Source organism: Electrona antarctica (assembly GCF_951216825.1).
Source record: "Electrona antarctica genome assembly, chromosome: 3".
NCBI lineage: Eukaryota > Metazoa > Chordata > Actinopteri > Myctophiformes > Myctophidae > Electrona > Electrona antarctica.
In genome coordinates this window covers 8,045,880-8,059,566 of record NC_136808.1, presented here as the reverse complement: position 1 = coordinate 8,059,566, position 13,687 = coordinate 8,045,880, and the positions used below count along the sequence as shown (strand labels likewise).

General features: G+C 41.1%; 2 protein-coding genes across 2 annotated transcripts in view; one reads left to right on the top strand and one right to left on the bottom strand.

Annotated features, from left to right (window-relative positions):
- ift74 (intraflagellar transport 74) overlaps nt 1–13,687 on the top strand; it is a 48,674-nt gene that overhangs the window by 10,039 nt on the left and 24,948 nt on the right. The window lies entirely within an intron of this gene.
- On the bottom strand, nt 1,476–9,025 carry LOC306920558 (leucine-rich repeat-containing protein 19-like; the record flags this gene model as incomplete). The annotated part of the gene is made up of 6 exons (XM_079497371.1): nt 1,476–1,882; nt 4,533–4,769; nt 5,445–5,604; nt 7,023–7,164; nt 8,242–8,486; nt 8,930–9,025. The coding sequence occupies 6 exons, from the start codon at nt 9,023–9,025 to the stop codon at nt 1,476–1,478; spliced, it is 1,287 nt and encodes a 428-aa protein (XP_079353497.1).

Genomic DNA, 13,687 nt, shown 5'->3' with positions numbered 1-13,687 from the left:
TGACCTATTTCTAAAATATTAGCGCAACTTTTGCTCAACTTTGACCCCTCTATCACATGGAACTATTTTTTGGGCGTAGTGATATGGAGACAAAAAACATAGTTCCGTGTGATTAGAGGGGTCAAAAATGAACAAAAGTTGCACTGTATGGTAGAAATAGGTCAACAATACAAATGACGCTAGTTTTGTGAACTTTTAATGCGTGGCCCCAGTGCCCCCCACAAAATGACCGGAACTACTTAATATTTCAGCAAAACCAGAGCAGAACTCCCACCACGGGACTCGGGCAATCAATTAATACAGTTGGAACCACTATATTAATGGCAAGTATTTCATACAACGTAAGTTAAAAAATTCTGAACTATCCCTTTAACTGCAAGACTGAGCCTGTGCCTCTCTGACGCTTGTGATGTTAATCAATGGTCAAGATATACGTTTTAGAGGAAAGTATGTGGAAAAAAGAAATCCACGATGCTGGTAGATTGTTTTCCTCCTTTTTTATTTTTTCTAAATTTAGAGTAGCCAGTTATTTTTAGCCCCTTTTCTCTCCAATTTAGTCGGCAATTAATTCCTCCCCACATAGTTCTGTTTTGCCACCACTAGTTGTACTGTACTGGCTCGCCTGCCAAGTGAGGAGCCTCCACCGGGAGGACCTCCATCTTACAGCCCCATACTGACAGGCCCGTTGGAGTACATTCAGCAACAGCCGGATTCCCTCCCTTGAACACACCCAATAATTGACGCTCAGCCGAACCAGATGCAGGCGAGCGATTCAAACCCCTAGACTAGTCTGCAGTGGTGGACAGGTGTTTGACCGCATGCATGTACCACCCTGAGGGCCCTCCAGATGCTTTTTTTAGATTTTAAATTTGCTTTAAAAAGTCTGTTATCTATACTGTGCCAGACAATTTTGACTTCAATCATCATTCAGAAGTCTTGCTCTGGGGTAGAGTGGCTGGATGGTAATCGCAAGGTTGCCAGTTCGAACCCTGTGGGCTCCCCCAGAGTTAGTGTTGAAGTGTCCTTGAGCAAGACACTGAACCCCTAATTGCTCCCGATGTGCTGGTTGGTGCCTTGCATGGTTTCCGCCACCATCGGTGTATGAATGTGTGTGTGTGTGTGAATGGGTGAATGTAATGCACAATCTATGTAAAGCGCCTTGGATAAAGGCGCTATATAAATGCACCATTTACCATTTATAACCTATAGCCCCCCCCCAATAATCTAATTGTCCACCATGTGATAATGATTATAATTGTAGTGTTTTGGGTTTATTAGCTTCTATGGATGGGAATTGGGAAAGACGGGACAAAAATGAATACGTTTCTCCTCACTTTGACATTCTCTGTCATCGGTCAGTTGAACTTAAACGGAGCATCTCTTAGAAAAAATAAATATGATCCGGTCATAAAAATCTATAAACATCGTCGCTCTGACGATGTTAAAAAAAACAATCTTTCTTTTGGTTTGTCGGCTCACGATAATATGTCCTCAGCCGTGGACGCGCTGCTATACTTCCCGCCACCTGCTCTGTTGTAGTCGGCCGTGTCGATGTAGCGGTCCTCGATATAGCCGTCTTCGTCTTCCTCCTCGTCGCCGTGCTGACTGCTGACCTCCAGCTCGTAGGCGGACGCCTCCGTCTGCTGCGTGTCCAGGCTGTAGTTGGAGTAGCGCCCGGCCGTCGTGGTGAAGATGTGCGGCTCGTCGTCCTCTCGTAGCCGCTGGTGCCGGTAGTTGAAGAGGAGCTTGTACCAGGACGGCGACTTGATGGCACAGATGATGACGGTGGAGGTGACCACGGTGATGGCGAGGACGCCCACCAGTAACTTCCAGGTGTTGCCCAGAAGCGGGATGCTGGCGCTGCCGCTATCGGAGCCGACTGCTGAGGGGAGGAGGGGGAGAGTTTAACCCATTTAGGCCTGATTTTTTTCTGAAAAACCCCATGTTTCTATATCAGTGGTGCTCAATATTTCATGTCAAGAACCCCAAAAATGATATGTCGTTCCAGGGACGCCCCCAGAAGCAAAGATTTGAGTTAAAAATGTTCACTCTGAAAGAATATATATTCAAAGATTTGCGCCATATTTTCACGATTTTTCAAAAATAGCAGACCTACAAGCCACCGAGTGGCGCGCTATGAGCTTGTAGATCTGCTATTTTTCAATAGCTAAAGCATAACATAATGCTTAAAACACCAAAAGGGGTTCCCGCCCAAAATGAGTTAAAATAACCCTCCTCTGAAGGTTAACAAATGTCTTCTAAATTGAATATAACCACACCTGGGGGTCTATTTAGAGTAATGTTAACTCCATAGACACATAGGAAACAAAAAAAAGTAAAAAATAACACAGCACTCCATCTCAGCAGCAGCAGTGTGAGCTCACCAAAGCCATTAGCCATAATAACCATCAGCAACAGCAGTGTGAGCGCGGTGCATACTTAGTTTAGACTAGTCATTGGTTAGACATGGGTTAAGGTTAGGTTTAGGTGTGCTGCCCCGTGGGAGGTTAGGTAGACAGTTTTTGGTTTAGACTAGTCATTTGGTTAGACCAGTCAGACATTAGTCCTACAACTACAACCTATCTCAAACCCTCACTCTAAACCTAACCTCCCACGGGGCAGCACACCTAAACCTAACCTTAACCCATGTCTAACCAATGACTAGTTTAAACTAAGTATGCACCCCTTAGGGGGAGGGTTTGAGATAGGTTGTAGTTGTAGGACTAATGACTGGTCTAACCAAATGACTAGTCTAAACCAAAAACTGTCTACCTAACCTCCCACGGGGCAGCACACCTAAACCTAACCTTAACCCATGTCTATAACCAATGACTAGTCTAAACTAAGTATGCACCCCTTAGGGGGAGGGTTTGAGATAGGTTGTAGTTGTAGGACTAACGACTGGTCTATAACCAATGACTAGTCTAAACCAAAAACTGTCTAAACTAAGTACTGCACCCGTGTGAGCTCACCATAGCCATTATATAATAATAATAATAATAATAATAATAATAATAATAACCATTGCTTTCTGTCAGAAGAAACGGCAGCCAAATCTCTGGCATGACCAATCACATGCTGTGCTCTGTCATGGCGATGTTTGGTTCACTGCAATAAACTCCTATTGTGTTTATTAGATTAGATGAAATACATTGTTTGCCAACAATTTAGTCAGCAGTAGCCCGAAGGGAAGTGACCTGCCCTTGTGACTGGAATTAAGCATTATGGAGGGCTTGTGATGAGAAGGTCACTGGTTTAAAACCCTGGAGTCAGGAGTGGAGAAGATTTATAGGCAAAATTGCTCGGTTTAGTTCCGACATATTATTGATCCGAAACCTCAATCCCTAACCTAACCATAACCGCAAGCACGGGAGCAGCGCATGTCGGACCATTGCATTTTCGCATCGCATCGCACCCCCCCCCCCCATCGGACACCCCCAGGAGAAGGGCACCCAATGAGTGTGGTAGAAGTACTCCACACTGTAGTACTAGCAGCTAGTACAGTACTAGCAGCTAGTACTGTATAGTACTGTACTGTCCTGTAGCAGTACTAGCAGTGTTCATTTTGTCTACTAAAACTATGACAAATATTGTTTGACAACCTTTTTTCCACTGAGGGGAGCTCTTGTGAGGGGCGCTCTTATCATCTTACAACATCGAGGAGGGAATTCGGTATAGCTTGGTGATGCAATGATGATGTAAAACAAACGGTGTCAAAACAAACATTAAATTATATTTATTGTTAATGGGATTTAATGTTGGCGACTAAACAAACATTCATTTCTCTTCATTGTCAATGGCGTTTTAACCCATTTAGGCCTGACCTCAAAATTAAAAAAAAAATCTTCTAAATCCTGAAATAAATATTTTCACGATTTTTCAAAAATAGCAGACATACAAGCTCGTAGCGCGCCACTCGCAGGCGTGCTATGAGCTTGTAGATCTGCTATTTTTCAATAGCTAAATTACAACATAATGTTTAAAACACCAAAAGGGGTTCCCCAAAATGGGTTTTAAAACAAACATTGACCTAAACACAAACATTAAACCTGTATATACTGTAGGAAAGGCTGGCGCCCCTCAAAAACTAAATAAAAACTAAGCTATGATGACTAATACTAAGACAATAAATATAAGCTAGACTAAAATGTTAGGTAGGGAGCAGGGACAAGTGGGGAAGAGATCCAGTAGAACTAAAAGACAAGTCATTTTATGGTTTGGTTGCGCTCGTGTGTTGTGTTCTGAAAATAGCAGATCTACAAGCTCACATCGGCACGTTGCGTCACGTGTAGATCGCTTGTAGATCGGCTATTTTCAGCATGCAACCAAGTGCAAAATTAAGTGCCATTAAGATGCCACCAAGGCCTGCCAAAATACACTGTTAATAAATTGTGGATTTAGTCGACTAAAATTGTATGATATTTAGTAGACTAAAACTAGAATAAAATAACCTTCACATATATGCAAAAAAGTCTCCCTTAACACTCCTGAGAGGGCTGAAACGGGTCTTCTCCGTAAGTAAGCCATCTTACCTTTGTTAGACGCGCTGGTACTGTGGGTCATCATCGCTGCTGTGGCTGACTGTGTGGTGGGCTGGTTTGGGGAGGTGGGCGTCGCTGTACTTGCAGAGCTGGTTGGTGGTGGAACTCCTGTAGTTGTGGAGGGTAGTGTTGGAGTTGGTGTTGTTTGCGCCGGTGGCACTACTATGGGTTCTGGGTTTATACATTCGGCTGATGCCTGTAGGATAGTTCGAGCGGCCCTGTCGTCTCCTGGGGAAGCACACAGTGCACGGGGACCAGCTGCAGGTAAAACACACACACACACACACACACACACACACACACACACACACACACACACACACACACACACACACACACACACACACACACACACACACAGGATAAGAAGTGGGTGACTTTCTTTTTGTAATTTGTCTTAAACTAGACAGGTGCCCGCCTGTAGAGCACTGAGTCAGTAACGATGGATGTTGGAGATCCACCCGGTGGGGCGAACGGTTCTCAAGTTACATGCATTACGGGGCGACTGTGGCTCAGGAGGTAGAGCAGGTCGTCCAATGATCCATGGGTCGGCGGTTCGAATCCCGGCTCCTCCTGTCTACAGTACATGTCGAAGTGTCCTTGGGCAAGACACTGAACCCCAATTTGCTCCCGATGTGCTGGTTGGTACCTTGCATGACTTCCGCCGCAATCGGTGTATGAATGTGTGTGTGAATGGGTGAATGTAATGCACAATCTATGTAAAGCGCCTTGGATAAAGACGCTATATAAATGCACCATTTATTACAGACGTACACACAGACATACAGAGACTTTGGTGCATTTATAGATGATGATAATAATAATAATAATAATAATAATAAACTTTATTTGTATAGCACCTTTCATACATCATTCAGTGAAATTGTTAAATAGTAATCCTACCTATTTGGACTTGTAAGGTAATGAGCCTGTTGAGGGGTTGCAGTGGTTGGCAGGAACAGTTCCATGGGTTCTCCTGTAGGTCCACTGATCTCAGCCGCTTCAGATCCACAAAGGTTCTATTGTCCAGAGCCTCCAGACTATTGGCTCTCAGACTCAGCACCTCAGAGAAACAGAACCATTTTAATCAGCCAACAGGACAAGAAACAACGTCAGTATGCTACAGTTACAAAGGATGCCAAAATCGATCTGTCGCTGTCTCTATTTTTTCCCCAGCCAGTCTGATTATTGTTATTTATTTTAACAGAAAAAGGCCTCCTTTTTTTTACAGCAGAAGGAGATGGTTAATTTGACCTCATTTGACCCAGTAAGACCTGAGAACGATTCTACAAATCCTTCTAATTTCTTAAAAAAACGAATGTTACTATACATCAGTGCAGGTTCTCAAACCTTTTCGTGTCAAGGAACCCCAAAATGATATGTATTTGGCCGCCAACCCCCATCTCAAAATGTTTCGTTCCATGTTTGATGCATGTTCCACAGCGAATATCATTCGCTTTGCTTGCATTGATTGGTTAGTTACCGGTCAGCTACCTGTCATATTACCAGAGGGGTTAAAGGAGAATTCCATACTAGATGGTTTTCTTACCTTTTATTTGTAGTTGTTACGTCCCCACCAAAGAGGTCCAGGTGTTATTTTGTGCAAAAGTGCATTATTGGCTATTTCCCCTACCATAAGCCCTCAATGGGGGTTGGGTTTTTGTGCTAATTTGCTTATTTCCATCGAAATAAGTAGTAAAGTATGCCGCTTGGGATACTATTTACATTATGAAGAGAGGATCAAAATAAATAGATTTTTGAGCGATGGAAATAAGCGAAACACCCCATAGTCCCATTCAATTCAGTGCAATTCAATGCAGGCTGAAGTCGTGTGTGAAGTGATGTACTAGTCAGCTGTTCAGAATGAAATATAAGGTCCAAATAATGGCTAGTTGGACAGACCTGCCAAAGTGTCTGGTAGAACGGGAAAACATGCTAACCACAGCCACGAGTTGCAATTTGCCTGATACAATACAACAGTGTTTCTCAAACATTTTAAATTTCATCATGTTATTGTGAGTTTTTTATAAGCCTTTATAATGCCTTGTTATGTCACAACAAGTCATAAACAAGTCATAAGTTTAACTATAATACTTAAGGTGAAGTATTAATAAGATCAAGGTGCTTATCTGTAATCAACAGTGTGTAGGTATACAGTAGGTATACAGTAACTCATTTTGTATTTATTCTTTCACATTTAACCCATTCTGGACGGGAACCCCTTTTGGTGTTTTAACTAAGCATTATGCTATACTTTAGCTATTGAACAATAGCAGATCTACAGGTCTGTAGGTCTGCTATTTTTGAAAAATCGTAAAAATGCGGCAAATCTTCTTTCAGAAGACTTTTTTTTTATTATTTTTTACGTCAGGTCAAAATGGGTTAAAATAATAGAGATAGAGACATAGAGATAATGGGTTTTACACTTGAGAGATGTCACAGTGTATTGTTTTCTTATGACAGAATGAACAACTACTGTACATTGCGGCCCCTGAACACATCTGTAAATACCTCCAGGTTGGTGAGGCCCCTGAACACATCTGTAGGCAGAGACGTCATTGGGTTGTGGGAGAGGTCCAGTTCTGTCAGCTCATCAAGGCCAGAGAACGCTTTGGGATCCACCCTAACAGACCAATACAGTATAGTATTATTAAACCCATTTAGACCTGAGCTCGATTCTACAAGATGTCTTCTAAATCCTGACAGTTTTCTGAAATACCAATGTTTCTATATCGGTGGTGCTCAATATTTCATCTCAAGGACCCCCAAAAATGATATGTAATTGGCCTCCGACCCCCATCTCAAAATATATTGTTCCAGGGACCCCCCAGAAGCGTTCGCTCTGAAATAATTATATATTCAAAGATTTGCGCCACATTTTCACGATTTTTCAAAAATAAGACAAGAATGGATTAATGGATAGTCTCTGTAAAAGATACAGTAACTAACTCTACACCATGCTACTAACACTGCCTCAAAATTAACTTAGATGCCTTGTTACCTGCCAAAGTGTCTGTTAATGCATTACAAAATACAGTAGGGTCTTTCTGAATATCCTATCTGAAAATATTTACAGACTATTATATTGTCTGTCTGTCTGTATTTAATTTTTTATTTTATTGTTCTTATGGAGAACATCAACTTGATTTCATAGTTTACTCACGTCAACAGTAAGTTATCCAACATAACACATATCAACTAATTTAAAATAAAATGCTCCATTAAGGGTTAGTTAGTTAGTTAGTTTGATTGACAGATTACAATCCAAATGTCCCTTATCAAGTTTAATTAGTCCCTAATCTAGTATATACAAAAAAAACGACAACATAGGACATTCACGTCACGAATGCGGCTGACACATTATCACTATAACTTAGGATATCGATTTATTTCATACCATTTGTGTCTGTTTTAAAAGCGATTTGATTGAAGTTAACAAAATTCTATTAAACTAACTTAAATAATAATCACTATTATGGGTCCATAAAACATTTATTCAGCTCTTTTGAATGCATTAATTGCATACACTATTCGGTGATATATTTTCTGCCTATTCGGGCCGAAACCGAATAGGCCGAAAATGCATTTTTAGACATTGTCTGCCGAATATGTTCTGCGGCCGAATATTCGATGCATCACTATATAGAACATACAGTGATGTGTAATGTGTCAGTGGGGGGGGGGGGGTGAAGAGCCTTACCTGCTGATGTTGTTGCTGGAAAGGCTGAGCACTTTGAGCCGTGGCAGTACGGAGAAGAATTCCCCAGGTAGCGTTTTAATGAGATTATTATCCAAGTGAAGCTCTGCCAGGCTGCTGTAGTTGGCCAACGCTGAGCGGTCCACCGCTGACAACTCGATGGAGTTGTTCCTCAGGTCCATTGTAGTGATGTTCTGTCCGTAATTGGATGGGATGGCAAATAGGTTCTTGTTCGTCAAGTCCACCGTCTGTTGTCAAGTCAGAGAACGGTTCAGATTTAATAGCATTTTGACAGTTTTGCTACTGATTTATGTCTGTACAATTCAATTTTGCTCATTCAAAATATAACTGTAGGTCTGTATTATAAATGTTTACGGCATTAGTTTGTCTCACTTATAGTTTGTCTGTTCTGTTAATGGTTATCTGGTAAAACCATGTTTCTATTTAAAAAATATGTTTTTTTTATGTCATAAAAGAAAACCTAAAAAAATGCTCTATAGGTCGGCTTTAAAAAAAATAAAAATAACAAAAAGATAATCATTTACAGAACAGAGTTACTTACTTATTTCTGTATAGACTCATTCAGACTGAAACAGCCTGGCAACCGATGATCTAACAAACTATAGGCTGCTGCTGTGAAAACCTACTGGTAAATCCAGTCATGCCGAAGATGAATTATAGCTCCACTCACCAGCAGTAGATCCTCTACTGTGGCTCCTGTGGAATGTCCCACAGTGCCCACGGCCACCGCCGACAGCCACAGCAGCAGTCCTGGGCTCCGTGCCATGTTCTGTGACATTTTTTTTTTTTTTTTTAAGAAACAACAAGTAATTGTGCTAGAGATGGTGTTTAAGACCCCCGCACATACATACACACACCTCTGCAATCACAGCTAATAGTACCTCAGCTCTGCTGACATGGGATATGAAATCCCCCCAACCAGAAGGATCTCTTAGTTTATGTCGCCGAGTTCTGCCTGTCTTAACGTCTGTCCGTGACGCGTCTCCTCTACTCTGTGTCTCTCAGCAGCTACAGTCTCGTGAAGAATAAATTAATACCCACAGGGTAAGCCACTGAAACGACACATATTGCGTTGCCGGCGCTACAGTACAGTAGCGGCGTCCTCTCTCTCCGATCACCTAACTGTAGAAGTGAGACAAATCACAGACCGTCTGATGACGGAGACGGTCTGGTGACACTGTGACATGTGTGCGGGTGTATATCTGAGTGACTCTGACTGTGGAGTCCTCTGTTCAACGGAGCTGTCAGATGTTTTGCACCCAGGGGGCATGGTCTATATGTACTGTAAACTGCAGAAATAATTAAAATACAACTTGGCTGGTTGGTCCTGTATTGATCCTTTGTTTAATATACTTTGGGTCATGTTATTAAGTGTTAATTTAACGACACAAAGAGTGTGGAAATAATTGAACACTCTGAATTTTACAGTGTATGAGAGAGGGCCAAACAAAGAGGGCCATTGTGTGTACCGAAGCGAAATGTCCCAGGGCTTTCGCTGCAACTTTATCTGTCGCAGAACGTGATGTTTGCAAAACAGGGGCAAGAAGAAGAAACGAATTACCTTTTTATCTCTTTAATCTTGTTGAACGTCAACCGAGAAGTATTTTTTTCCAAGAGTCGCTGTGTGGGAGCAACAGCAGGACAACTGAAACGATGCAGACAATTTCCACAACAGCAGTTAATAAAGTTGGTTTACCACCTTTCACTAGCTCTTTACATCACACATGATGTATATACTTTAGACATATATACTTTATACTTTAGCTATTGAAAAATAGCAGATCTACAAGCTCATAGCGCGCCACCGAGTGGCGCGCTACGAGCTTGTAGGTCTGCTATTTTCTTTTAAATCGTGAAAATGCGGCACAAATCTTTGAATATATATTCTTTCAGGAGACTTTTTTTTTAATTTCGACGTCAGGCCTACGTAAATGGGTTATATGACCTTTTCTCTCTGTCTGTCTAGCAATTCTCAGCCATACTTATTCTAGAATAAATTTTTTGTTCCACTCTTTGTCAGGGATTTGTGACCTTGACCCTCCGCTCACCGCCAGTGGTTCCAGATTAGCAGTCAAATTAAAACATGAATTTAGGCGTGTGAGACTAGATTGTGATCTCTCTCCACTGCAATGATACTTCCTGCTGTACACTGGAGCCTTAATGGAATCGATGCTACATTTGAGTAGCAGTCTCTGTAATTTACTAACATGAGCAGTAAATGCTTCATAAATTCGGTCTCAGTGAAATGGTCTCAGTGAAAAATGGGATACAGACGTATTATTGGCCTAAAACGATGACCGGTTTATAGAGCGTCGCAGTCCCGCCCCCCCTCGAGAGACCCGGAAAAGAATTCCCCGTTCATTTTTCTCATAGACTTTTCAAAAAGTATTTATTTAAAGACGTTTACGCCGCGGACAAATCAAAGTTGTGACAAATCATGACAATAAACACAATGTTTTGGGCCAACTGTACTGTACTGTACTGTACTGTACTGTACTGTACTGTACTGTACTGTACTGTACTGTACTGTACTGTACTGTACTGTACTGTACTGTACTGTACTGTACTGTACTGTACTGTACTGTACTGTACTGGCACACCCGAAAGCATCATATATACAGTTAATACGTGCATGTGTGTTAGTGTGTGTGTTAGGTTGCGCACAGGTGGTGAAAAATAACCATGCTGTTTTCGTGCTCATACCCAGACACCCACCCAGCCAGCCAGCCAGCTACCCACCCACACACATAGCTCCGTAAGGGAGTGGTTGCACCACTCAAAAAAGGCAGGATACAACACTTTTTGTTTTGTTTTTCTTCTTACAAATTATTTTATCGGCCCCAAAACATTGTGTTTATTGTCATGATTTGTCACAACTCGAGTTGGCTTTGTCCGCGGCGTAAACGTCTTTAAATAAATCCTTTTTGAAAAGTCTATGAGGAAAATGAACGGGGTAATTATTTTCCGGCGTCTCTCATCGTCATGAAATCGGGCGGGACTGCGACGCTCTATACTGCATTCATTCACATGGATGGATTTATGCTATATGGGCTTTTTCAAAATGTCCTTGCTTCATCTTCACACTCCACATCTGGGAGCTTCATTGTACAATCCCATTCATACAAACGATAACGAGAACAGGGATAATATGGTGCTGGTGAATCCACCACTTTTTCCAAATGGCTATGGCCGTTTTTAGCCCAAGGAGTGTTTTTCATGCAAAACATAATGCTTCCAATGGATCCAGAATCATGAAAACCCCCTAGTTTGACCCATCACGCTATACTTAAAGCAGAATTACGTTTTGTACATTTTGCCTGCATATACTGTAGGTTGTTAGCATTATGTTATGCTTTAGCTATTGAAAAATAGCAGATCTACAAGCTCACTACGAGCTTGTAGATCTTCTTTTTTTGAAAAAGAACGACTGACATAGAAACATAGCTTTTTCAGAAAACTGTTAGGATGTAGAAGACATTTTTAGAATCTGATCTCAGGTCAAAATGGGTTAATGGTACCCCAACTTTTGCAGCTGTCACAAAGTTTCCCAAGGGATTTGGGTTGGAATAAATTCAGAGGTGATAGTAGACACCTTTTATGAACACATTTTGTGAAGAAGGCTATTAGTAAGCATTTGTTTTCCAGATTGGTCCAAAATTCGGCTAACTTTCCCTAACTAATTGCTTTAATCACCCAGGTTACGCTGGGTTGGTGGTGCTAATTGCATCACGTGACTTAGAGGAATAAGGGGCCGGTTACTGGCAATCTAGGTCAAGTTCAGAAATAGCCCAGAGCCTTTTCTGAACCGCTCATCTTCCCTTTGTTCTTTATTGGCTAGGGAAAGGCTCCAATGTAATGTCAATTGAATTACATCTTAAATACGTCATGAAATGAAAAACATGTTTATTTTTCTCGCACTTTCAGAGCATATCCGTGAGATATACGTAAGGATGCCAAATTTTGTTTTGTTTGTTTTTATGTCTTAAGTCCCGAAAAGTCCAATGTTTCGGGATTTTCTGATGTAATCCAAACATTCATGTTTTAATCATGATTTCATTCACCTGTGTGATTCCTATACAGTAGCTTATGTTCCTCCACACCCAGCTGAGACACTGTTGGGCTGCTACTGTAAATAGGCAATACAGCAACATACATTAAACACTAAATTAAACATGCTTCAGCACCGCCTTTCTCTCTTTCTGACTTGCAGTTCGAGTGGTGTTCGTTTTACATTCTATAGCCCGGGAGGGACGGTAGACTGTGATTGGCTGAGACACAACCAGCCTCTGTTTGACTAGAATCACAACTAAGAGTCGCAAAAGGCCATTTCATGATGTCTGGGTAGACTTGTGCTTAACAAATGGGCATCAGTTCAAATTATCACTGGAACTACTGAAATACTGAACACAGAGAATATATTTTAACTCAAGTGTCGTACAATACTTTTGAGGGGCGCCAGCCCCTCCTATACACAGGTTTAATGTTTGTCTTTAGTTCAATGTTTGTTTTGTAAACGCCATTGACAATGAAGGGAAAATTTGCGTCATAAGGTGTCGTTTACGTCATATTGTCTCTTTATTGTTAATGGCGTTTAATGTTTGCGTTTGCACCGTTTGTTTTACATCACCATTACATCACCATATCAACATGATTTAGACTTTAATATATTAGCGCCCCTCACTTCACACGGGTGTGATTTAAAAAATAAATAAAACCTGTATTATTTTTGAGTGGTGTAGACCACTCCAACAACTGGCTTTGTACCCGTGTCTGTTCGTACCAAAAAAAGCTATGTGCCCGTGTCTGTCCATACAAAAAAAAAAGAGCACGGTTGCTATGGTTAGTGGTCACTCAATTCACACGGGTGTGATTTCATTACGTCAGACATTACGTCAGACCACAGCTGATCAGTCTATATAAGACCTTACACCACTCAGTTCACACGGGTGTGATTTTTTTAAACATACATGATACTTGTAGGCATACAAGAACATATGCAACTGTATTTGTCTGGACTCTGTAGTTTTGAGGTCTCCAGTGTACTAATAATTACTAGTGAATGATTGGGTGTTTTGAGTGTAGCTGGTGCTTATAATAATAGCTTAAAATAATAGCTGGAAAATATCCCATTTCCTACAGTAAGAGACTGGTAGAGAGAAGATGAATCCACTTCCCATGATCAGCATTTGATTGACGCTAGAGAGTAACATGTAGGCTATAGAGTATGGTTACATATTGGACTGAGAACATTACAGCAGCCTTTACATGTGAATTTATTATAATGTAATAATTGATTATCTAGTTTCAGAGTTAGATTTCTGTATTCTTCCAAGTCTCACCTACTGCAGTGTTGTTTTTGGCAGCAAATTTTTTATTTTAGTTTTAGTCATAGTCTCTTGAATAGTTTTCATTTAGTTTTAGTCACATT